We start from the raw sequence: 26,668 nt of genomic DNA, 5'->3' as shown, positions 1-26,668 counted from the left end.
GCCCGGGTTTGTTATCAGCATTCCGGGGGGGAAAGTCGCGGGATTTTGGCGCGTTGACAGCTGGAGCGCCCTGCGAGACTTCAGTGGGAGAGAGCCGCCCGCCGCTGCTGGAGGTGAGCGCGGCGGCGTTTGCTTTGCCTTCCTGGAGGCAGAAATGCAAGTTGCGGCATATTTATTTGTGGCTGTGTGGCCGAGCAAGGAGCTGGACGGCACATAAAGGCTGTTCTGACACCGGCAGTGAGAATCAGACAGTGACAGCGCGCTGGTTGAAGCTTTTATGAGCTTAAAAAGCGGAGAATTAGAGGATCCGGTCGTTAAATCTCGTTCAATAAAGTATGCATGCCCCCTATTTGAACTACAAAACAAAGATGCTCGATTATCGGAAACATTATAGGCCTTTAAAAGCGTCACATGGTAGGTGCTTGACACGTGAAGTAATGCTGAACCATTTGTCTTTGGTGCACAAAATAAAATAAAATACAATAAAACAACTTTGATTAAATTAGATTCAGCATTTCTTAATCTTATTTTTTTGCTGCTTTGCTGAGCTACGTGTTCAGAGTTGATCATACTTATGTCATTTGAAGTTTGTCAAGTAACTTTCTATTATTAATCCAGCCATTTATTCTAACCAAGCACTATAAAAAAAACCCGTTGAGTTAAAACCAACCGAGGCCTGAGTAAAGTATTTTAACCACCCCAATGTGTTCAAGTCAATTATCTTTAATTATAATACTGAGTGAGATGGAAAAATTATATATATATAATATATATATATATATATATATATATATATATATATATATATATATATATATATATATATATATATTATATATATTTCCTCCTCAGGTCAGAGAATCTTTGGTTAAGTTCCAAAGTTAATTGAATTTCAGAAATAATACCATTAAAACAACTGTGCAAAAATTTAATTGCAAGACGACAAACTTTATTTGGAGATTTGGAGCAACATATAAACATTGACCATGGTGCTATGAACAGGTCTTTGTGATGTGACATAAATACTACACAACTCAACAGAAAAACAAACACATATGTCAGGGAGGAGAATTAAAATGCTGCAATGTGCTTTATGCGTTAGTTGGCATTGCCTTATTTTCACTGCAGCAACCTTCAACTAACTGGTTTTGTTAAACCACCATTTGAAACCATATTCAGTTTGTAGGACGTTATCACCATCCCACCCATCTGCCTTTCCTTCTATCAGTGGGCAATGCTGGTCCTCGAGGACCAATGGTGGTCCTCGAGGACCAATGGTGGTCCTCGAGGACCAATGTCCTGCAACTCTTGCATGCAGGACATCCAAGAGTTGTCCTGCAACTCTTGGATGTCTCCCTGGTCTCCTGAATTACATCACTGAATCATCTCCTAAGTGCAGTCAAGTTCTCCAGAGTCCTGCTAATGACCTCATTGTTTGATTCAGGTGTGTTGAAGTAGACCGGCCCCCGAGGCCTGGAGTTGCCCACCCCTGCACTAGATGCTGCCTCTAGTGGTATTCTGAAAACCAGAGATTATTTAGCATCAAATATTTGTAAGATAAACACAAAGTGATGTAGAAACAATGAGGTTTAGTAGACAATAAGATATGTTGCCCAAGCACATTGATCTTTCCTTTATTAAAAAATTCTTAAGAGAATCTGAGAAAAATATATTTCAAGAATGTCTAATATGAAATGAAGGAATCAAAAAGAAATGTGTGTAAGTGGCCACTTAAACTGCGTTGCATTTTGTTTCTGAAGTGACAATTTCAATTTAGGAAAGACATCAAACTCAGCTTAGCTGTGCTTCAATCCAAAGTTCGAAATGCAGAGGGATTTAATAATTGCATATGCATACTGACCAAGCTTGTGACTGTTAGCAATGTGAGCTAATAATAGTGTAGTCTGCAAATGTCCAAATGTTGGCCACACCTTTAACTAAAGTTAGACAGTTAAACAGTACTGTGAATAAGAAAGATTGAGTGAAATACAAATCGTTAGGAGAACAATTAAACTGCATTTCATATGCAAAGCGGCCATGTTGGATTTTGAAGCTGGGAGTTGGTGAGAAACCTCAGACTTTCCCACTTGAAATTCCCACTGTTCTGTTCAGTTCCACAACTAGAGGCATGGTAATTTCAACTTCTAAATAATAATGGACTATCCATTTGAGGTTAATTTAAAGTCATACAAGCAGTTAATATCGTGCAAAGTTTTACTCTATTAGCATGTTTTTTTAGGGTAAATCTAGATTGCGTGGTCTCGGGGCATCACCAATGACCCTCCTGTGTGAAACAACAATTTTACCCTTGAACAATCTCTCGAGCAAAGCATTGCAAAATTTGAAAAATATAATACTTTTTTTTAAAAACAAAAATAATATAAAAATAAAAAAGAGCATACATTTTCCAATTTAGGGCAATTTTTACATCCTCAGATGGAGTTTCACAATCAAAAGCATCATCCTAAAAAAATGCAGTAATAAAATAATTTGCTTTAGGGTGTTCAGATATCAGAATGCAGCTTTTACCCTAGAACAAGCTGCATGACTCAAATGGTAGCAGACAAATGTTGAACAAGTCAATGAATGTGGGCACAAACGGATGTTGCTAAAAGGAACCAGAGCCTATTTGTGAGCAAACTTGATTTCTTTAAAGTTTGAAAACAGAGTTTTGAGCAAGATCTGTGCATTGTCTGTGAATGAAGAGAAGAAATTATTAGTCAATAATGTATGTAAACCTAAATTTGTAAGCATTAGTATGGGTTTTCTTCCAGAATGTACGGCTGTCTAAGAGTTTAAAAATTGTTTAAATGCAGCCCAGCTCTTCCTCTCCTCCTCCAGCTGGTGTTCAATGCACAGTAGCACGTGTCTTAGGCTGCCCTGTGGCTGATCCTGGACATGCTTTCCACGAACCGCCGTGGAGGTGCGTGGGGGTAAAATGGACGGAGTCAGTGGCCACACCCAAGGACCAGCTCCCATGTTCCAACATGTCCGGCTGCAGCAAGTCTCCTGCCAACTCTGGAGAAGGTTGGTGGTAGGCATTCCTCTCACAGATCACCAGACTGGGTGAATCATGTTACTGGCATAATGAACTGTGTTGAAGATGAACCGGATTAATCGTCTAAGGCCCCCGTCATGTCACGAATCAATTGTCTGTTCTTGTCACAGCAATGAAAGCCCTTGCTTTACAGAATGCGTGCACACTCAGTGGGTGTCATCCTTCCAGGATGAAAACACTATTGGATACAGTACAAAGTGTTTCTTTGTACCTCACTACAGAGGATGCAAACAGAGTTTTTCTTCAGCTGCAGGTTCTAACTCCATGGCATGGGTGAAGAAGTTCAAAAAAACCGGAGGAGGCCTGAAGAAGTCCTACCAACCTGGGAGCATGGTGTCTCTCGCGCTAACTAAAGGTCTGCTGAACGAGCCCGGCCAGAACAGCTGCTTCCTTAACAGCGCTGTTCAGGTGAGAATCAGCATTCATGATTTTTTTTTTTAACTCCCACGTGGAGTGAGTTTAGCACTATTTTTTTTTTTCAATATTGTTTTAACGATGAGCCTGACTTGCTGCTGAATTCCGCACACACCAGCAATTCAGAGGTAATTGGCCAAAAAATTGCTTGCAGCTGAGTGAGCCGCTGTGTTTTGTGTTAGCGTTGTGCGGGTTTGGCTTAACTTGCAGGCTTTGTTCGCTACACAAAAGCTGAGACACACCAATCGATTGGCCAGTGTCTAGAATCAGCTCAGCTTCAGCTTCATCAGCCGGGGTTGCCAAGCAGTCAGCTGGAGACAAATATAGTTAACTCTATCAAATGAACCTATGAATAGCAGTTCAGAAATCACTGAAGTCACAGTTTGTAATGCCTGCAATAGTTTTGGTTCAAAACAATAAACTTATTAAGATTTCTCAAGCAGTTGAACTGAGAATGAAAAACAATACAAGCCAGACAGAAATAAAAAACACTGATGTCAGGAATTTAAATCCAAATGGACAAAGAATAGAACATATGAAAAAACTTGAATATGGTCAGACACTGCTGTGGGATGGCATCATATTTCTTTATCCACCAATGTGGTTCTGTTGGTCAGTTACATCCCACAAATGTTTAGTGGAGTTGTGGTCGGGACTTCAGAGAGACCATTCCAAACAATTCCCTTGCAATTTCTAGAAATAATCAATTAACAAACCGGTCTTCCAGTCAGAAAATGGTGTGACTAATCTGTGTCGTAACAGTGCGTTCAGATTTTTGAATGAAATATTTTTTATTTACCGTCATTGATCTAATTTTGAACCTCCGCAGGTGCTTTGGCAGCTGGACATCTTCAGGAGGAGCTTGAGGCAGCTTTCCGGCCACTTTTGTCTCGGTGATGCCTGTATTTTCTGTGCATTAAAGGTAAGGTTACTTAAAAATCGAGACAGAATAACGTTAGGCTGGCCATGGATTTTACATGTATTATTTTTTATTTATCTCGGATGCATAAATATTTCTCACAAAAAACACTCTTTCAGAGTATATTCAACCAGTTCCAGCAGAGCAGAGAGCGAGTCCTGCCCTCTGACAGCCTGCGAAACGCCCTCGCTGAAACCTTTAAGAACGAGCAGCGCTTCCAACTCGGGCTGATGGACGACGCCGCTGAGTGCTTTGTAATATTTGTCACTTTGGCTTCTGTTCAAAATAATATTTCAAGGACCTTTAAACCTATTTGTGTATTATAAAATACAAAAATTATTTTTGGCATTTCACTTTATATCTAAACGTTGGTGTAAGAGACAACAATAAAATCATTGTTTAACTTTATTTTTTACCTCGCGTATTGGATTTGTGTTACAGAAATTTGACTGGTATCCTTATAATCTGCTCCTATTTTGCACAAACAGGAGAACATCCTGGAGCGAATTCATTTGCACATAGTTTCAGACACACCAACCGATGCGTGCTCATCCAAATCCTGCATCACCCATCAAAAATTTGCTATGATGCTTTACGAACAGGTACGTAAAATCAGTAACGACATGAACTCCCACAAGGCACTGAAATCTGTTCTGAATGAATCAAACACTGTGTAGAAAAACATACGAAAATATGGATATTGTTACGAAATGTAAAATTAGTCTCTAATGTAATTCTTATGTAATTTGTACATGTTTATGTGAAAATAGTGACATGCTTTGTTTCACAGTTTGTGTGTCGTTGCTGTGGTGCATCTTCAGATCCACACCCGTTCACAGAGTTTGTTCATTATGTATCGACCACGGCTTTATGGTGAGTACAGTAAAATATATTCATGCATTTTCATGCTTTAACCATTAGAAAGCAACGACAGTTTGAGTAAGAGATTTCATTTTTAAATCGTGAAACTCTATTGGGTTGTTGTTACTTTTTGACACAAAAAATGTAATCAAATTTTTAATAATGTCTAATTAATATGTGAGTTATTCCTACATTACTTCCAGGGAAAATTGGTGGGCTCCATATTACAACCAACAAACCACCAGCGCTCAACAGCACCGTGTTACTTTATATCTTAAACTCCGGCCACTGCAACATTTTCTTTTTTATTCCACCAAAATTATTTTCAGCCATCATAACAGTATAAAATAGAGCTACTGTAATTTTCAAGGCATTACATTAAAAAAAAATATGCATAACTTGATTCATGAAACCCTGCATATGCCTACTGAGAGTTTTATTGCAAATAAAAAGGGAAGAAAACGGCAGAAACACAATTTCTCAGTTAGGAAAATGACATTTAAGAAAACTATAATATTTTTCATTCTATATGTGATTGCAATCTCCTTTTGCATGTTTTTTTATAGAATGTGAGTTTATTTTAGCCTTTTCCAACAGTTTTTACACCCCATCTATAAATGATGAAAAAAAATATAGAAATAAATGAAATAGCATAAATGTTTCTGAGATGTTTCTGTGAATTAACCCCAAACAGACTATAATCTATAGACGTACCGTGTGTCTCTGCTCAGTCAACAGGTTGACCGGACACTGGGGAAGAACGAGCGTCTCAGGTCAGACATGTTTGGGGAACTGCTGCAGGCGGCAAACAGCACCGGTGACCTACGAAGCTGCCCTGTATGTTATGCTTTTTTTTTTCTTTTTAAGAAAATATGTTTACAGTCTAATGTGTTCGTCTAAGCACTTCTTATATCTAAAGAAGACACTGCATTTAAAATTAGAATGTTACATCAGACCAATAAAAAAAAAAAACATTTTATGGAGAAATCTGGCCTTAATGAAAAGTATCTTTAAGACTTCCTGAAAGGTTATTTTGAAAAAGTTCTTGTAATTAGTCTCCTCAAACCAGAGATTCTAACTTATTGATTATGTCTGCATGCGTTAATATGGGATCGCTCAGTATGTTTGTATTTTTAGATGTCGAGAAAGACATTCAGCTGAATTAAAACAATAATGAAAGCTAAATATTCACAGTTTGGTTATCCATTTCACAGTTTTGTGGTAACAAAAGGCAAACACAGAAATGATTTTTCCAGTGGTGCAGAATACTGTCAGTGTTTTCCACCTTAGTGCAATTCAAGGTCTGAAAGGAGACCATGCAAAACTAGAGTAAGGATAGAAATAGTGTTAAGGCTTATCCTTGTTTTTCTCTCATCTGAATGTCCTCCCTTTGCTTCCCTTTCAGCTTGTATTAGCTTAGTGGAGCTTACTGCTCTGTTCCCATGAATCTTCCTGAATCTTATTCAGGTGCAGCCCGCTTCTAATGAAATGGGTTTTCCTACTCTTTTCTCTCTCTTTTCTATCTTCTGGGATAGAAAAGGCAGAAATTTAGTTTTCAAATATATATTTGATGGAGCAGACATTAAGTTGTAAATCTATAAATTACATACTGTTTCAATAATGTCCTTCATTTTTTATTTGTGGGTTTCACCTAGGAGATTATCTTTAAATATCAGATAACTTGTAATTAGAAACTGCATCACCAACTGAGGGGGAAGCCCACGTTCTGAGTTGTCGGAGTGAGAATGCATGAAATAGGGTGTGCTTGCTTGGAGGTGGAGGCTGGACAACGCAGCAGAACTTAGAACTGGCCTGCAGGAAAGAGCGACACTGCTGCTTTTGTCAGCAGTGGATTGATTGTTTGATGATTCATGTGTGCATGCAGCTTAGAAACTCACAGTAAACAGACTGCTGTGTTTTTGTTTTTGACGACTATTTAATCAAAGTGGACGTCCGGATGACAAAGCGGTTGTCATCCGGACGTTATAGGGTTAGTTCATATGTTTTAAAGTGAGATCCTATGAAGTCATCTGCAATAGTTCCAGAAGTAAAAAGTTGTCTTACATGTGCTTGTTGTAAAGTAAGGATGTCCTCAGAGTGGTGAATGCTAACAAGTAGTCAGATAGATACCAATCATTTTACCTGACAAGCAATATGAAAGCACTAATGGTGAAAATGTTCATGTCAAAAGGTTATAGCAATACCTTAGTGGATATTAACAGTGTTATTTCACAAGAGATTCCTTTTTAGTTGTTTATTTTGGCTAAACAACATTCCTGTTTCTATATAATGGTACAGTTGTATCTGAAAACCACCGAAACATCTTTGAAGTTGCTGGATGAGTCTAACGGACAAAAAACAAAAGTTAACTGTTTCCTTGACTCTTTTCAAAATGTATATGTAAATATGTGCTTTCAAGAGCATTTGAAATAAAAAATCACTTCCTATTTGTGAATCCAGTGTTTATGTAGTGTAAGCTCATCCCCTCCCACCCCCGTCGATACATTGATGTTACTGTGGATGTCTTTGTTGTCCAATGTTTTGCAGAGTGACTGTGGACAGAGCATCAAAATCCGTCGTGTCCTCATGAACTGTCCGGAGATCGTCACTATTGGATTTGTGTGGGACGCAGAGCAGTCTGACCTCACGGACGATGTTATCAGGTCCCTTGGTCCACGTTTGAACTTGTGCGGGGTAAGAGCTGAAAAGTCCAACTCCCACTATTAAATGCTTGTAAACGAAATAAAACAAGTTTGAATTCAAGATATGAATGTTCGTTTCACAAAGTAGCAAATCATCATTCATTGATCCTGATATGTGGGAAGGTAACAATTTTTAGGATGAGAGATCCATATCTGTAATTCTACATACAAACAAGGATACACTTGAAAACTCAGTGGATTTAACATCTGGCTGAGAGTGATCAAATATACCGTCTTTCAGCTTTTCAACCGAGTCACTGATGAAAACGCCAAACGCAGCGAGCTACATCTGGTGGGGATGATCTGTTTCTCCAGCAAACATTACTCAGCTTTCGCCTATCACACCAAATCTTCAAAATGGATGTTTTTTGACGATGCCACTGTAAAGGAGGTCAGGATGTCTGCCATTAGACCTTTTCAATCTTTTCTTTTTTATTTTTTATGACAGTGCGTTACATACATTCTCTTTTCTAAGTTTTTTTTTTTTCTTGTTTACTAGATTGGATCCAAATGGAAGGATGTTGCTTCAAAATGTATCAGGGGACATTTTCAACCTCTTCTTTTATTTTACACCAATCCTGAAGGGAGTCCAGTTTCTAATGAAGATGCTCCAAGACAAACCACTATGTGCCCTCATTACAAAGCCCAAGTAAATGGAGATGTGACCAGTAAGAAAGTCTTCCATTTATTAGCATGACTGAAAAATGTGTTCTTTCTATAGCTGAATTAACCAGTGGCATATATGTATTTACCGTCACTGATTTGACCTGGCACTTTTTGTACATATTAGCAAATTTTGATAGATCTTAATCCAGTGAAGTCAATAGAAACTCAAAAATTTAAAGAGTCACATTCTTGATTTTTGCTATTTTCAGTTTTAGAAGGATTTATAATGATGATTGAAAGCCACTCGCCAGTTTTAGGGTAAATTCAACCATCATCCCAAAAACATGTCAACTTGACACGACATTCTAATTACCATTGTTCCTTAATATTATAATAGTTAAAAAGTAGCATAATAAACAAAAAGAAAGGATCTGCTGTAAATAGAATCATGAATGTAAATGGATTAAATTAGTCTAATATTATTTTTATAAAATTTCCATTTATTATGTATTCATTTATTTACTACGTTATTAAAATAACGTTCGGAAGAGCCGTAATATCCAGCTAGACATTTACTTACTTCTAATAGAAGGCAGGCAATATGAGTTTGAGATGGGATACACATGTAGTTTCCCCCCTGCATGCCTTGTGCAGCTGTATAATTCAGAGTTAAGGTACCCTTGATGATCTTTGACACTTTAAATATTTCTGTCTTACTTTCACTGCCTTACTTTCTGCTCATGTCTGTCATAACACATCAGAGACGATGTGTTTAATAAAAAAAGAAGCAAAAAATGTTTAACGCCCAATCACAAGTTTTAATAGTAATTTTGTTTTCAACTTGCTACGATAAGAATGTACTAATACTACTGCAATCATTAAAGTTAGTAATCATAAAAGGTTTACTGTGCAAGAGCATAGCACTGCTTTGCCTAGAATGTCCCTCATGTGCAATCTTATGATCTCCCTGCTTTGGCTGCTTTTCAACATATTCTAATCTTTCACTATCTAATATTGACCACTAACATTGATGAAACGAAGCACTCTGTGCACAGTCTCTTTCTGTACACTGTTCTTTCCAGATATCATCAATGAAAGTAAGGAGTTGCTAGAGGTGAATTTCTCTTTGTTTTTCTTTTTTAAATACTGACACAAACCAGACATTTAAGTGCCACTGAGGAAATATTTCTTTTGACTGACTCTGCATCAAATACAGAAGTGATTCTGCCACAGCAGTGGTTGGGATTGTGGCATAAGGCTCCCAGAGAAAGACTTTCTATCCATATCTGATGGCCCAGACCTTGCATGAGGATGATGTCTCTGTTGCACGCAGATTACCACCCACGCCTAGCCCCTAATCCCCGCTCCTGTGGCTAAACGCGTCGCTGCTCTTACTCCTCCCCTTGATGTTTCAAACATTTGCCTCCATTATTTATCAGCTTGCTTATTTTTTAGGAGGTGGTGGGGGGAGTTCTCGCTCGGATTGCTTTGCTTTTATGTGTTGTCTGGATATTTTGGCATGGGGAAGGATTCTTACTTTTGTAATAGGGTGAGTCAGTAAATGATTGTGGGTTTTTCACAGGAAATAAAAACATTGTCCAGCTCTCTGTATGCTGTTAATCACAATTCTGTTCTTAAATTGATCACATTCTGCTAAAGTTTACATTGCTTTGTTTCTTTAATTTGCTCTTTTGTCCGTCATTACAAATGAGGAAATTGGTCTGACTGGCTCATACCGGAGTTCTTGCATAATTGGGGCTCTGCAGTACATAAGGAACCATGATGTATGTGTGCATTAGTTAATTACTTGGCAGTTGTTAGGCATACAAAGTAGATTTGAGTCCAAAATGACTTTTCTAAGGAACTTCCTAAATATTAGCATCAGACTACATAATCAGATGGAAATTTCCATCAGTGCTTCTTTAACATGTAACAGTAACACACAGTTTTCCTTATTACATCTCTGACAGAAGCTCTAGGTACAATTTCGCTCATGTGTTCTCAAATTACCATCCTGTAATGTGTTTTTTTTTTTTTTGACACTCTGATCAAGGGCCTTTTGAAAGTTGCAATATTGACCGAGTAAAAATAGATGCAGCTGTAAACGGCGTCAGAGAAAATGATTTAATTAGGAGGAGGTGAGATGTGAAAGTGAAAGACAGCAGCTGTTAGATGTAACACGCTCATCTGAAGGCAGATGCTCGCAGTTCATGTTGTGGCTGCTTACCTTCGTGACCTGCTTGCCAGGCGGAGGAAACACACCGCGGGCTTGGCTGCCGAGGCGGCGGAGGTGTGTTTTATCAAAGTTAATGATGCAGCATCTGTTCTTTTCTAAGACTTTGTTTTGTTTCCTATTTGCAGAAGGACGGAAGGAATGGGAGATGGGATGGTGATCTATAAAACTGAAAATCTGTTTGAACTGCTTCTATATTTGTCATGATTGACAAATTCTCTCACAGGAGTGGCACACTTTCATAAGACTTTACCGTCTGTTACGGCCCTGGGCCTTAAAGAATTAAAATTAACTGAGTTTAAAATTTATGTTGAAAATACATAATCATGTTCCTTGGGTTTTTTATAAGACAACAATCACCACTTTTGACACCTGCTAAAGTTTATCTTTTATAAACTGTGATTAATCAGTTTATTAAAGACAAATATTAGCACATTACATCTGACCGACAAAAGTATGCAAACCTAAAAGTGGATCATGTTTTCAAATCCTTCCTTTACAAGTTTAAGTCTGAATTTCTTGTTGCTCCACATGCCTTCTTTTACCTCTGTTCTCAGGTGAATCTGAGGGCAAGATTCCTGGCAGCGCCTAGAATAAATCTGGTCATTTTAGCTCTTTTTGAGGTTACCTCTTTGCTGTCTCTGTTGTTTCCATGGACAGAAGGGGCTGACTCCTCAATCAGATGAAGTCTTTTGGCAGATCCTTCCTGATACTGGCGCTGAAGCACTTGTCCTTGAAGTTTCTTGTGCAAACAGAGAAGTTTTTCCCCACTGATGTAGATACTTTTCTAAGAAAAAGATATTTCAACTTGGCACTTGAAAGGGGTTCTGATCTTTGGGGACGGTGTAATAAATTGTGTGAGTTATTACACCCAACAACTGAACATTTGAACTCGTCTAGTTGTAGCTTTGGCATTCAGGAGCTTGTTCTCCAGATTTGCTGCGAGAAGTAAAAATGACTGATTTGGTAGATTACTTTAGCCAGAAGTCCGTGACCTTGATTAGTCCTTTAGTAGTAAATACTTTGACATAATAGTTCAAAAACCATAATGGGGAATAGAGAAAACTGAACACAAACAGAATATAAAGAAAATGCCCTTTGAATGTTTTTTTTCTTGCTTTTTTTTTTTTTTTGCTGAAATCTCACTTGCTATTCTGACTGGGTTTTAGTGACGAAGCACTACTGTGTTTGACAAAACCCGTCAAATTGTTTTAAATTATTTTCAGTTAAAACATAAATGTGCTGTGAACCTCAGAGGTTCATCAACAAGTAGACCAAACACTGCAGCTAGAAGGTTGTGAAAAAGAAGAAGTTGAAATGTTGTATTGTTAGAGCAATACAGGAAGAAAGTGTGAGGCTGGAAATGGCTGCTGCTGAGGTTCAAATCCAGTGCAAGTGTGACAAATAGAAAAAAATAGCGCATTGGTCTATTTTATTGACCAACCATAAGTCCTACCATAAACAACTCATGCATGCCATTTATACTTTATCGAACTGCTAGCTTGATTAATACTCAATATTTGGGTTTGTGGCCATAGTTTCAAATGGAAATATTTATCATGGTGGCATACCAGTTTCTGTTTTTGACAGCTTAAGTGCCATACTATAATTAATTGTAACTCAAATAATATTTCTGATTGCATATTTTGCACCTGCATCTGATGTAAACCTTTCTCCTTTCTTTGCTCTGTCCCCAATATTTATGTGAGTGTTGCCAGACATGAAGTTCTCTATGCAGAAAATTTGATAGTGATTCACTGTGGAAAACACTTCAGTAAAGATAAAATTGTGGCTCAAATCCAGTTAAATTAAAACAGCCTGTGCTTTTCTTGGCAGCCAGTTAACATAGTGTCTCAGAAGTAAAAAGACTTATTCGTAAAATAAATTAAATCAAAATTAGGGCTGGACTATATATCACAAAGGTATTGCCATCACATCAGTGTGTGTAATATTAACAATCTGATATTGTCATAGTTTACATGCTAATGTAAAATGGAGCTACAGTCTTACAACATCAGATACTCACACAGGACACGATTAACATTTCGCAAAGGTCACAGAGTGTCAGAAGCACAGATGAGAAAAGACGGAAGAAGAAAATCATATTTCACAACTGATATCATTGTGCCAATATTTACCAAAATTATTGTCAGTGCAAGATTTTCAAATGTTGTTCAGATTTACTTTAAATGCAGGATATTGTTTGTAGAACTTAAACTCATGTTCTTATTGTTTTTCTTCTTCAGTGAAACATCCTTTTGGCAGCCCTAACAAATTTCAGGATCCCTTCATGGAGAATCTACAAAGACCAGTGGAAACATCAAAAAAGGACAGGGTGCATCGGAGAATCGAGCCTTCACAACACAAAGGTAGGCTCCATGGATGGCAACATTTCAACAGGCAATGAGGATTGGACAGTCTGAATATCAGAGCAACGGTGAGGCTATTAATGACCTTTGTTAACCCTCTTCAGACATGACACATACAAGATCTTCATCTCCCCCAGAGAATGGGCCCCGGCCTCCTGTAGAGAAAATAAAGAACTCTCTGCGCTCTGAGAAGTCATCAAATCAAAGCAGAGGATCTCAGGAGCCCCATGAACAGCTGTGCAGTGCACAGAGTGGGGGACACATCAGAAAGATCAACGTTTCCCCAGGACACAATGAGCAGGAGGGTAGCCACAAACACTGGGAAAAAAGAGGCAGCGGGAGCCAAAATAGGTCAAAGTCAACTTGGAGACCCATCAGGGAGGTGCTGAATGTAGACACGGTGCTGAATGAACTGGAGCAGCGAAGGCAGCAGCAGCAGGATAGCCCGCGGTGCAGCAAGCCTTCTTCCCAGGAGAGAGCGCGCACAGAACCAAGCAGAGAGCGCGAACACACAAGAACTAGAGAGGACCGGAAACAGAAATGCTTAATGACAATTTATGAGGACGAGCAGCGGCACGAGACCGAGAGCCACAGCTCCGTGGAGTCAGAGAGCAGAGCGGGCCAGCAGAGAGGAAGTCGACTAAAGGCCGTTCCCAAGACTCTGCTGCGCAGCGACACCTGGACCATTCAGAGGACAGAGTCGGGCTATGAGAGCAGCGACCGACTCAGCAGCGGCTCGACCAATCCCGACTCACCTGGGGTTGATGGGTTTGGGCTTAGACCAGATCAGAGGTTAACACCTGAGATTCTTTTACAAAGGTAAAAGAGAAAAGTGTCATCCTGCAGTGGATTTAGTTCCACAGAAAAGTACAGACATCGATTTCCTTTCAGTATTCGAAAGCAACACTAAACATAATAAAAAATCAGCAGTAATAAGACATTAACACACTCAACAAGAAAGAAAAAACAATGCTTTCATGCCTATGAGGTGGTAAGAACAGAAAGTAAGTTCTTCCTGTTCTCACAGGAAGAACTGAACATTTCATGTTTAACAAGAACTCGAGTGCAGGACTCCTGGGAGGTTGTCCTCATAGTGCATTTGTTACTACATAAACCACTTCAATTGTTTTGACAAAATACACAAAAGCTCTCCGACAGAAGGATATGACGAAAGAACAAAGTGATGTCATCTTGAGACAAATACATGAATAGGTGCAATGTTTATATTTAGAGTTAAAGTTAGAATCTGCATCCTCTGGAGAAAAAAAAACATGCAAACTTGTTTCAGTAATGCACTAAGCATACTAACACCTATTCTAATATGCTAAAGCCAAAATAAAATGTCCACTGTGTAACTAGACAAGTTACAGTGGACTTTCAGTGCTCAGAGATGAAAGCACAGTGCTGAATAATTATTGACAACTCTCAATTTTCTTATGTCTTTATTTTTCAGTCAGCTGCATCAAAAGGAAGTCAATGCAAAGTCAAATATGATATCATCTCTTTCCCACAACGGTAAGCCCAAAGGTTTATCTTGCTTCAAAAAGGGTTTGGAACTGAGTAAAAGTCCCAGCTGATTTTAAACACTGCACGGAAAACACAACAAAAGCATCCGAATGAAGCAGGTCTTGATCAGTACCGATTACTTTGCCATGACCTCCTTCTATTTTCTACCCCTCTGATGATTATTAAGTACTGATCAACCTGCCTGACTGCATCTCAAAGTTCCTCATAAGTGACTAATCAGGTTTTCCAGCAGCACAGTTCCAACAATAGTTGGAGCAAAATTATTGTCTTAAGTAACTTTTCAAGACTTTTTAAGAGTTTATTCTGCATGTTTTATTCTGAAAACATCAATTTACACAATTAATACATTTGCACCCTTCTTCAATGGCTCTATTTATTATTCTTTAATTTGCTTGTTTAATCTTTTTTTTTTTCTGTGGCAGGTTCTCATTCTTTTTTTCTTTTTTCGTCCGTTCACAGAAGCCAAACAGCTTTCTTCTGGTAATCTAGTCAGATTTAAGAGACATCAATTTGAGCTAAAAGTAAATTGCTGAAAAAGGAAGGCAACTAATAAAATATGCCACCAACTTAAGATGTAAAACAGACCCCCTGATTTAAAATAGAGCAGAGCAGCAAATGTTTGGCAGGAAAAGGTGAGTTCCTTTTCTCTTCTGTAACTCATCTGCAGAACCTTGTGGAAAAGATTTACAGCAATGAAACAAACACGTTCGATCATTTAGTCTGATATGTAAAAGTATGATTTGCTTCCTGTGATATTTAGACAGACTTATTTTCACTCCTATTTTTTAAGACTTGCAAGTTTTAGTGCAATCCACATTCAGTCCTGACTGTGAGCTCGCTGAACATCTGGGTTGATTTCTGTGCCTGAACTTGGTATTTAACCTCCGGCCCCTGTCTGCCCGGCACTGGCATTAATCTGATGATAATCCCACAAAGCTCAGATAGCGCAGCTGCACATGGTCGCTGACATTGTCATAAATAGCATTCTGTTGCACGAACTGTTCTGCTCTATCTAAATGAATCAAGTCTTTATGCATTAAGAGGTTGTGGTCCCTTGCAAAAGCAATGTCCAGTGTTTGAATCATCCTCTAAGGGGTTAAGATGAAAATAAATAAATGTTTAAGAAAATGTGCTTTTCAAAGGCAACATGTCAGCATCAGTGACTCTCTTGCTGTGGTGACAGGTCAGTACATTGTGTCTTAGAATATAATGCTGCCACCTAGTGGACATAAAGAATACCGCATTTACTATCTTACAGTTATGTAAGCAGATCAGGCTCAAATGTTTAACTGTAATATTTTTGATATGTTAGACCAAAGGTCACACTTATGTCTTAGGGGAGCTCTGAGTTTATTCTCTGAATTCTGCATATTTTTGATCAAAATTCAGAGAAAAATTAGATTCATTCCAGTCACTAATCCTCATTTTCATTCATGTCCTTGTGATTAGGAACAGAATGTACATCTGATGGAACAAACCCCTCTGAAAGAGGAATTTACTCACAAATGTTTTTATTTATTTTTTATTTTTTGTACATTTTCATTCCTTTCTTTTTCCTTTTTTCTCCCTTTAATAGGTAAACATCCAACAAAACCTCAGGGGAACCACGATCAAGTTTTACTTTCTCAACTAAAGTTCAGTCCAAGTTCAAGGTAGTGTTCTTAAAATATTTCAAAAAATGTGTTTGTAATTATCGTTTATTTCAAAATGATGACTGGCTTTCACTCGTGCAGCTACAGTTAAATCCAACTGTGGATTCTTCCATTAGATCTTCACAAGCCTTTATTTACAGCACTCGTTGTTCATGTCATCAGTGCCGGTAAGGACGGTTAAAAAAGCCATAAAATGATTAAATACGTTAATGTAGTTGTGTCTAAACACTGAAAAACCTTCCGAAAAAAAAAAAGAACAACTTTAAGATTAAGTGGAAAGAATAGGTCAGAATCATCATAACCTTAAAATTTCCCATAAAATATTGTGTTACAATTATGGGATGTCATCTTTCTGTGGCCTTTTTAAACTGACATGAAACCAGAAGGCTATTAAAACAATTCTAATGTATGTTGATCAGAAAATGGACAGACAAAAGCAAATATTTCCACTTATTTTACTGTAAAAAGCCTTAAAATTCCTGTGTAAAACTAATAAATATATTGTGGTGTGATGATTAGGAGGAGATTTGTTGTCCCCCCCCTCATGCTGAAATGCACACACTAATTAAAACTGATCTTGATCATTTTCAGGGAATCGCAGGAGGATTCGTGTTAAATAGTGAAAGTACTGAATAAAACAATAATTATAGGCTGAAGAAAGATTTCTAATATTATTGAGTTAAACAATGGGTAAGCTTGAAATATTTTGCCAAGAATAATGAGCAGGTTTCAGTGTGTAAATACTCAGAATAATTGCAAAGCACTCGCTGCGTTTCCTGCAGCAATCGTAATCACTGTACAGTGGTGGAATACAAATAGATATTTATTTGTTGGAAACTAATTTGATTGAAGTTAACTTGACTTCACGGTAATGAAGAATTTTGTGATGGCCTAAAATCCTCCAAAAATCAAACTATATACATGTGTTCAGTTTTAAGATGACAAAATATACAATTAGTAGTGAATTACAGACACATCTCTGTGTCTGTATTAAAATGTATGTACCTGCTTTTTCTTTCTTGTAGACAGAGATCAAAACACACATCTAACACCTCTAGGAAAGCAAAGTGTTCAGAGAAGAGCTCGACTGGTTCAGAAAGTCGGCAGAGTGAGCACCAGGAGCCGACGACCTACAGAGGGCACGGCGGGGAGAACACGACCCCGAGACACATCACAAAGACCAGCAGCTCCGAGTGGAACAGCTCAGACGATCTTGTTCTCTCAGAGTCCGAGGACAGAGAAAGCACTTACTTATCCAGTAATAGTGAGGCTGTGACCTCTGACTCCCCGTGCCCTCATATCGACCTGCCATACCACCCGCCTAGCAGCGCGACAGCAGAAACTCAGCTCGGTGCATCTGGGTCGCCTCACCTTCAACCCAACCCGCAGACTTCCTCGCTCCATGGTGAAGCGAGCCACGCTGCATTTCGGCCCCGGATGCTTCAGGAGCCCTTTCCATCGAGCCCTCGCCTCTCTCCCTCGTCCTACACAAGCCCCAAAAGGAGGCCTGACATTTCAGGCCTGCGAACCTTTTCTGATGCGAGCTCAAAGTCGGGCTCGGACCCAGAGAGGAGCACTCAGTCGTCGTGCGAGAGCGAGGAGAGACTGACGGGGAGCAGAGCGGACGAGGCGGCACAAGCTCCAGAGGTTTCCCTGACAACGTACTTTAACGTGGACAACTGCATGACGGAAACGTACCGCCTCAAGTACCACAACCAGAGACCTCTGGTCCTCTCTGCCACAGTGCCAAGGACAGCAGCTGAGAGTGAGCGCAGAGATAACAGCCACACACTTCCCAATGACGCACACTCACATGACGTGCCAAAAGCCCGACCTGAAACAAGTAAGACTTAGAAAAAAACTGTTTAAACAGAGCGAAATAGCTACATAAGATAGTTTTCTGTTATTCTGATCAGCATATGCCCAGAGAACTTTCATAAAATACATTTTTACCAACAGAGATCTCATCTTTCTTTCTGCACAGGCCATAATAGCAATAAACCCACTGCAAAATGGAAGCCAGTGACAGCCAAAGGACTGGATGAACGAGGTTTTTTATGAGTGTTGACTTGGTAAGTCTTGTTTACATGGACAGACAGTACGACTGGATGCCAAAGAGTTTACAGAATGGAAAAATGTTCGGATGCCCCCGACGTCTCCAGACTGGGTGGAATTTATTTATGCAAGCTTGTCACATAAATACAACCTACTTCTAAATGCTGTAGTGTGTTGTTTGACAGATTATCAACTATCGCGTGTATCTTTCACTGTCCCGTGGTGTTGTTAAGAAAATGAAATCTGTCTTCAGTTTGCACAAAGCGCTGTTTAGGTTTTAGTTATTTTTATGACACATCATGGTAGCTTCATGTCATTTAGTTTCATTGGTGGAGGAGCTCTGCTAAAGTGCTAACGGCTGGACGAAGCTCGAACAACAGTGAAGGCCAAATGTTTTCATACCCCTGGCATGTTTAGTTTTGATGATATTTTTAATGAAGATGTTTGTTAGGAAATATGAACGATAATACAGTAACAAGAGGAATATCAATTTGAAAAAATAATAATAATTTACCTGTTATTACAGGCAAATTATTTTTTTATGTTCCCACTACTATTTTGACAATTTATTTCTGGTGTTGAACTCCAAGTCTTCCTGGCATCAGTCTGATCTCCAACTAAATATTCCCTCTCTTATTCAATATGTTGATAAAATTAAGAGTATTAAATTTGTTAGGGGTTTAAAAACTCTGGTATTAACTACTGATCTTGTTAGTTTGCTCATTTGCAAACAAATGAACAGTCTCTAATTTATTTGGTGGTTTGATTCCAGTGTAGAAGGACAGCATGTCAACTCGAAATACATAGTTACCAACTAGTTGTTTTTCTTCTAAGGGAAGTGAATGATTATTCCTTCAATAAATTAGAATTAAACACTGGGTGGACAAAAGTTTGTTGCCAGTTGTAGCACTAAGGCTTACATTTCTGTTGGCCGCAAAGTCCCCACTCATCTCAATGGTCATGAAAAAAAACTCTTTAATTTTCTTGGGATCTTGGCTTTTTCTTGGCAAGTCAAAGATTCAGCTCCCTCCAGATTTTACTCTATAACCCCAATGTTATTCCTCTTTAGATACTCCTTTGTTACCATTGCTCTATGTTTTGAGTTATGTTTTGTGGACAGCACCGCGGCTCCATTATTAGCACTGTTGTCTTGCAGCAAGAGTCTGGGGATTGCATGGAGTTTGCATGCATCTCATTGCACGCTCTCTGGGTAACTTGGTTTCCACCCAAAGTCCAGTGAAAAGCATGGCAAGTGAATTGGTCTCCCCCGCCCCATTGCTCTTAGGTGTTTGTGCATGGTTGTTTGTCCTGTCTGTGTTTCCTGATGATCGACTGGTGACCTGCCCAGTGCGTCTCACAAACATTGACTCCCACCCCCTGCAATCTAGCAAAGATTTCATAGGAATAAAAGAATGGAATTTCTTTATAAAGACACCCTCCACTCGGTCATGTCATCATTTCTAAGTCTATGCAACTAAATGCTTCTTGATGATGGCCTTGAAGCTCATTCCTGCCTTTGTCAGATCTACTGTTTTCCTGATGTCCTTTGAGAGCTGTTTGTCCTGTTCCTGGCGAAGGACAGGTTGGTATGGAACAACCTGATTCTACAGTCAGGTGTCCTTGATACACGCAAAACATTTAAATTGGGATTACTGATAACTGTCATTGGTTAACTGATGGATTTCTGTCAAATGACCCCACGACCCAGAATTCTGCCCTGCATCCTTTTTTGGATCAAATACTTATTTCACCCAGTGATGTGCCAATCATTAATAACATCTATATAAAGGTTTTGGCTAATATTCTGTCTCCACATTATAATAAAACTGCAGTTAAATTAAAGACTGTTCATTTATTTGTCAACAGACTGAAATGATCAGAAGTGGATCGCTGTCTAAAGGTGAAGTTAGAGATTATCAACAGATGATGCCGAAATCTGCACAAATATTCTGCAAAGAGGGACAAATCTGTGTATTAAGCATTTTATCCAATTGTCACGTTTTTTCTGTAGAATAAATCCTGGTTTAACTCAGCTGTCAACATAATATAGCTGACAATTGTTTTTGTGTCAGAATCTGGGCAGCTCACTAACTTTATGCACACTGGGAATTTTTTTCACTGTCACCAGATAACATATGCTGCAATAGTCACTCATTGTAAGTTACTGATTTGTTATCATTTATCTGATCTTTTGCAACATTTATATGTTAATGAATGACTGTTGGCTGCCCCAACGCAGACGGCCTCCACTGCTGTAAGAATTTACCAGAGAAGGTTCTGGTTTGGTCTTCATCTTTATATAAATAGTAATGCAAAAACACTTTTGGTTCATTAAAGTGTAATTTTGCATGACTGCCTTCAGTTTGTGGTGATCCATAAAGTCATGTTAGCTTAAGAATCTGGAGTTCAGTAGCAGGGGCAGCCCTCAGGCTATTCACTACAACTTTTATTTTGTCATGCTGGTTCTTCTAATCCATTTTTCTGTATTTTATTTTGTCTTCCTCCTTAAAGAAATCCAAACAGATCTATATTTGTAGGTATTTTCATAATGTACCGGACACATCTGACATCATTACTAACTACACGGCTCAACACACTGGTATTCCTATTCATAACAGTGATGTTGTGAAACCTGCATGTGGCCTTTATAAAACATACTAGCTGTATGTGCAGCATGAGCATGAAAATGCTGGATTCTTGAGTCCTCTTAGCATTATAAGGGATTCTATCTAATTGTAAGGAATCAATTTATTAAATAGCAGTTTGTAACCGTTACTGATCTGGGAAGTTGAATGTTTTTTTTTGGTTGTTGTTTTTTTCTTTTCTTTTATTGCTCGTACAACAATACACTCTGTTGTTTATGCATTTGAAAACAGTTTGCTGGAAACCTAACTGACCAGGACAATATGCATTCACCAAAAATTATTTTCAAATGAGTCTCAATGCACATGTGGGTGTTTTACGTCAGTGTAATGTGTTCATTCTCAACATTTCCAAGAACATATAAAAAAATCTATGTTGTTCTACTTCCAGATAAAAATGTCTATACATGCATATCTTTTATGCTCATCATAGTGTCTGGTCTGTTCCTACACATTGTGTCATTTATGTTTTCCTTTATTTGCTTTTATCTGTTCTTGGTGACCTTTGTTCAGGTTATTCGACCCATGAGCTGCTAGATCCTAATTCTTTTTAATTGATTTACTGAACAAAGAAATGATTGTTTATCGGACAAGATCAAACTAAACCCAGATAGTTGTCAGAGTACATAGAAGTTTTTTTCTTTTTTGCATCTCTTATTTTTTCCTTGTTCTGCTTTACATTCTGAATGTTCCGTCTTTTGTTTTATCAGCTGTGCCTTGACATCTTCAGTGCAATATGTCTGTTTTCCTTGTCTCTGTTCAAATAAACCATTTTTAGGAAATAACACAGATAAATGAACAGACACATTTCAATCTATGGTGTGTTGCAAAACTATTTCTTCTCTTTTAGCCTTTTGCAAATTTTGTTGCATTACAACCAGAAGCTCAAATGTACCTTAATGCCATTATAGCTGCAATTATCTTGGGGAAAGTCTTCAAAGGATTTACACTTCTCCATGTAGGTTGTTCAAGTTTAGAGTAAAGTAGAAAACATATAAACTGATTTTTAAATCTACCCACAGATCCTTAATAGCTTCAAGTTTTGATCTTTTGTAAAGATTATTATCTTGGATTGTAAAGTTTGCTGATCCATGTTGCTGCAAGTTGTTCAAAATCAGGATATTTTTTAATTACCAATTCTTCTTATTCACAACTTTCTCAATGACCCGTCTGCTATGTTCCTTGGTTTTCATGATGCTTGTTGTTCTTTAAGGCTCTCCAACAAATCTCTGAGGCCTTCACAGAACAACAGTACTGGATTTTATTTAAGGTTGAAAATCACATTTTTGCTTTCATGGCGACATTTTTTTTGTCTTCTCCACAGTTGTGCACCACTTTATGATGGTTGGTGTCATAAAATCCAAATGAAATACATAAAAGTTTCAGGTTGTAATGTGACAGAATGGAAAAGGTGTGAAGCTAACAGGCAAATTATATTTTGTTGTATGGAAACAATTTTAAAAGCACTTTTATTCTGGATGGCTACAGTCATGACTGCAAGTAGCAAAATCACAACGTTGACAAAGTGCAGAGAAGAAATCTGCAGCACTTACCTCATTTCTGAGGTTGCTGCTAAATCCTAATGGACAATAAATGCATTTTGTTTCTTACAGTTTAATCAAGTTATTGTAATTGTAAGGTGCGTCTTGTATTCATGATGTGTAGTCTTCAGTTAAAGACTTCACATGGCGTTCTCCTGCTGAGTCCCATAAAGCCCGAACTAGTCCAAGATTGTTTGAGAACCTAAGCAGGATTTGATTATCAAGCCAGAATTCACCCCATTATATTTCTTTAACTCGATGGGATACAGAAATTGTGGAGACGAGATTATTTATCCCACTAATCGACTCTGTCAAGTCTGGAGCAGAAAGTTTCAGTGGTTTCTAATGATTAGTTACGTTTCACATGAAACATGATTCCTATGACAATTTAGTGTGACTATGAATAATGATCATTTTCTGCTGCATACATAATAATTTAATTTGCTGTTTTTTTCCGATGTATAAAAATTACATTAAAATTTGATACCCACAAACCTATGAAATAAGATTATTTTGAAGTAGGCTCTTTATTGACAAATGTAGCTAAAAATGCTAGATTTATAGCTACATTTACAGTTTGTGTGGGAAGTCAAGTCCTGCAGAGGAAACCTGGGGAGCTCTCCTTGTATTGATGCATGGTGTTACTGTAAAACATATCTTTTATCCGGTGTTTTAAACACACTGAGACATAATCTGATTACCTTGTTTAGCATCAACATCAACAATCGAGGGCTAAATAGGACATTTTCCACATTATGTGACTGCTCTTATCCGATCCTATCCAGGCTCACTGGTGATAGTCATCAGATCACTGGATCTCCCTTCACGCCTCTGTGTGGTCTTCTCCATTAACTTGTTGATAATCCACTGCATGCTTTCTGACATGTCCAGGTGCAGCTTAATTTGAAAAATGCTATTGTTAAATCTGTCTACACTTTCTACTTTTGGAGATAATATATCTTTATTTTTACTTATTGTTGAATAAAGTTTTAATTACCGCACCACTCCTACATTAGTCACCTTCCTGTGTTATGATTGCACACTAAGCTCACAAAGCATGTTTTTTGTTTGTTTTTTTGTTTCTTTTTCCCCAAAAACCAAGGAGGACAAACAGAACCGGCTGTTCTAATTTTATTAATGCAGGTATAAAAATGCATCACAAATCTGGCACTTTTGAATGTTGATGTATGTGACAGTTCAACACAATACTGTACATAATTTCATAATTCACTTTGTTTAGTAAAGAAGACGAGTCTAACTCCTCTTGAAAATCCTCTTTGCATCTACACCTTCGTAGCTGTAGCTCTGTTGAAAACAAAAATATTGAATTTTGCATTAGATCTCACATACCAACATATAATTTCAAAAATATATCTCCATTGTTTTACAAGTGTTCAGACACTGCAGTGCTAGACTTGGCATGGAGGCATTTGGCATGGAGGCATACAATCAAACTCTTTACCTGAGTGAGTTCGTCTCCTTGGATGGTTCTGATTGTTGTCAGCTGTTTTCCGTTGTCCTTCCTGTGGAAAACCCCCTTTAGTGTGTCTCCCTCCATGGTCCAGGCACCCTGTGGTTTAACACATGACCAAAAAGATCTTGTATAAAGGTGTAGTCTTAATAATAATTGCATATATCAGATGTTTGGGCAGAAAGGTTTGAGCTGAAATTGATGTGGCTCTATTTTTACTTACTGAAAGTTCTGTTCCATCTGCCAGGCTGTACTCAAAGTTGACTCCCAGGGTGAAGTCTATTTCAATGTTGCGGAAATTGCTGCTCTCCTTCACATGAAACTTGTCTCCAGTCTGTTCGATGGTGATCTTCAGGTTGTCGTGAGAGGCCAGCTTCCTCTTCACCATGTTTACTCCTGTCATCAGACATGTTGAACATGCTCAGTGGGTTATAAAAAAGTACTTCTTTTGTGCCTTTGTGAAGTGGAAGTAAGAGTTCAAAAGCCAAATCAGGAACTAGGAAGTGTTCATGCAATCAACAGTTTGCAAATAAAACTTAGATGACCAAAACTTGGCTTAGTCAATTTGTAATTAGCAGTTTACCATCTGAATAAAAGTACCAGAATTTTATCAGTCCTCCATAGAGCACCTCATCAATTTCTGTGAATATTAAGGTCACTTCTTTACCTAAAAAGCATGTTTTTAAACAGGCTGGTACTAGTTATCTCCAGTCTGACAAAGCTCACCCATTTTTTCCATGAACTTCTCGTAGTTTTCATTGCGATCAACCTTCCAGGTGCCGTTGAAGGTCATGTTGACTGCTTGAGGCGAGCTGGACCACTGTGCAGAAAGGAGCGTCCTACTGAGACCGAGGCGCTCCTTTTAAGCTGCGTACGCTCTTATCTCGTCATCTGCGTGATGATGTGGCCGTTTAAAGCTCAGGTTTTTTCAGGTTACAGGCTGCATTATCCACAGCGAACACTTTATGAATTACTGAATGGTTGCCTTTCTTGCCGAACTTGTGTGTGTGTGTGTTTACACAGGGTGGTGGCCTTGTGTGTTCAGCAGACAATTGCAATGCAATGGAAAATTACAGCAAGTGTGTCGGTGAACACTTGCCTGTGAACTTTTGTTATTGAGGGATAATTTAAGGAGAGGACCTCAATGGAACTGGCTCCTAAACCTTTTGCAACCACCCTGGTAAACACTCTTCCTCGTACCAACTCAAAAACATTTTAAAACAGAAGCACACCAGGACATGGACTTTAAGTTTATTGTCAGAATAAGAGAAAATATGATTGGTTCAAAGATATGATTTAAATACACATTGTCAGTTTTACGCAGAAGATTTCTACTTTTCAAGATGAAAAGACTTAATCGCTGAGAATTTGGATTTCCATGTTAGAAAGTCAGAATATGCCCAGCTATATCAACTACCTTGAACATAAAACTTAGTCATAAAAGCATTCAAACTACTGACTGAACTATTTGTATTCACCTCTGGTTATATGCTTGACCTCAAAAGTACGCAACCTGTTGCTACAGTGTTTGAAAATCTCAACTATAAAAGGCAGTGGGTTGGACTCGAAATGATCAGCAGCACACGATTCCACTTCGCTTGCACCACGACTTGTGCTCACTGTGCTGCTCTGTTTAGAAGTTTTAGATTAAATGACATTTTTGCTGGCGTATTTATGGATTTTGCGTAATAAATAGTTTGTTTTTGTAATTGATACCAACATTGCCTGTAAGTACCACTAAAGGCAGTCCAAGTTGCACCACAAGTGTTTGTACAATGATTTGAGAAACACAGTAGATGATGCAAATATCTTTTTATCTGCCATTACATCTAGTAGATAAAAATATTTTTTTAATGATACTATTCAATCAAGTTACCAAAGCTCTTCATATAACTGTTTTGTTCATTGGTTTAGCTAGTCATACCCTTCCTTCATTGTCTTTGACCTAAATCAAACAATTACTGATAAGGAAGACCTTTGATATTTAAAGCTATTACCACACGAGAGCTTACACAGATATGTGGTCTAAACTAATGCTAAGACTTGCTCTAAATTAATCCAAAAACTGAGGTCAGTGAAAGCACATTATTTGTTGGAAGTTTGACTGTGAGCTGGGAAATGTACTTGGTGATTTCCAGCTGCTGTTTCAGGAAAACTGAATTATGTAGAAACAACTTCATGACTCCAAATCAAATGAAGTTCGTTTTTTTCTTTGAAAAGACACAAAAGAGGAGAAAGTGGCCAAATACATTAACCAATTGCATTGCCACTGGATTTGCACAGCTGTTACAGGCTGCAGGAACAAGGACTTACACCTCCTTCACAAAGAGATGATTAAAGTTCTTCACTGGTCAGGGATGTCTATCTTGTCCCTGATAACTTGTCAGTCTTCTTTTTTATTGGAGTTTCTTTTTTTTTTTTTTTTTTGTTCAGGGTGACATAAATACGTCAATATCTCCACTTTTATCAAAAAGAAGACCTTTCTACCTTAACTGAGGTGACGAAACCAGTCACCACCTACTTGATTAGGTCTAGTGGATGCTTATCGTTAACATGTCATATCACAAGCCGTTTATCTGTGCCTAAGTATCAGTTTTTTATCAATTGTCATTCACTTT

The 26,668-nt window shown here is 38.2% G+C and overlaps 2 protein-coding genes across 4 annotated transcripts; one reads left to right on the top strand and one right to left on the bottom strand.

Annotated features, from left to right (window-relative positions):
- usp53b (ubiquitin specific peptidase 53b) lies at positions 1-23,589 on the top strand. 3 transcript variants are annotated; one of them, XM_055041203.1, is made up of 17 exons: positions 1-113; positions 2,842-3,027; positions 3,306-3,466; positions 4,302-4,394; positions 4,511-4,645; positions 4,880-4,993; positions 5,182-5,264; positions 5,984-6,089; positions 7,800-7,946; positions 8,196-8,345; positions 8,454-8,622; positions 13,040-13,162; positions 13,267-13,981; positions 14,616-14,677; positions 16,266-16,341; positions 17,367-18,184; positions 18,326-23,589. In XM_055041203.1, exons 2-17 carry the CDS (start codon positions 2,988-2,990, stop codon positions 18,400-18,402), a joined length of 3,069 nt encoding a protein of 1,022 aa, XP_054897178.1. In that variant the 5' UTR covers positions 1-113; positions 2,842-2,987; the 3' UTR covers positions 18,403-23,589. The 3 variants fall into 3 exon arrangements, with proteins under 3 accessions (XP_054897178.1, XP_054897177.1, XP_054897176.1); XM_055041202.1 differs by lacking the exon at positions 1-113 and having other exon boundaries at positions 2,225-3,027; positions 3,312-3,466; XM_055041201.1 differs by lacking the exon at positions 1-113 and having other exon boundaries at positions 2,225-3,027.
- Positions 23,590-23,697: 108 nt separating this feature from the next.
- Positions 23,698-24,897, bottom strand: fabp2 (fatty acid binding protein 2, intestinal). Its single transcript, XM_055041217.1, has 4 exons — positions 24,777-24,897; positions 24,274-24,446; positions 24,042-24,149; positions 23,698-23,884 (listed from the first exon to the last, which is right to left on the bottom strand). Exons 1-4 carry the CDS (start codon positions 24,841-24,843, stop codon positions 23,834-23,836), a joined length of 399 nt encoding a protein of 132 aa, XP_054897192.1. The 5' UTR covers positions 24,844-24,897; the 3' UTR covers positions 23,698-23,833.
- Between the last annotated feature and the right edge of the window lie 1,771 nt (positions 24,898-26,668).

The sequence above is a fragment of the Poeciliopsis prolifica genome, unplaced genomic scaffold (genome assembly GCF_027474105.1).
Source record: "Poeciliopsis prolifica strain line A6 unplaced genomic scaffold, Auburn_PproV2 SCAFFOLD016, whole genome shotgun sequence".
In the NCBI taxonomy this organism is placed as follows: domain Eukaryota; kingdom Metazoa; phylum Chordata; class Actinopteri; order Cyprinodontiformes; family Poeciliidae; genus Poeciliopsis; species Poeciliopsis prolifica.
This window is presented reverse-complemented; position numbering and strand designations above follow the sequence as displayed.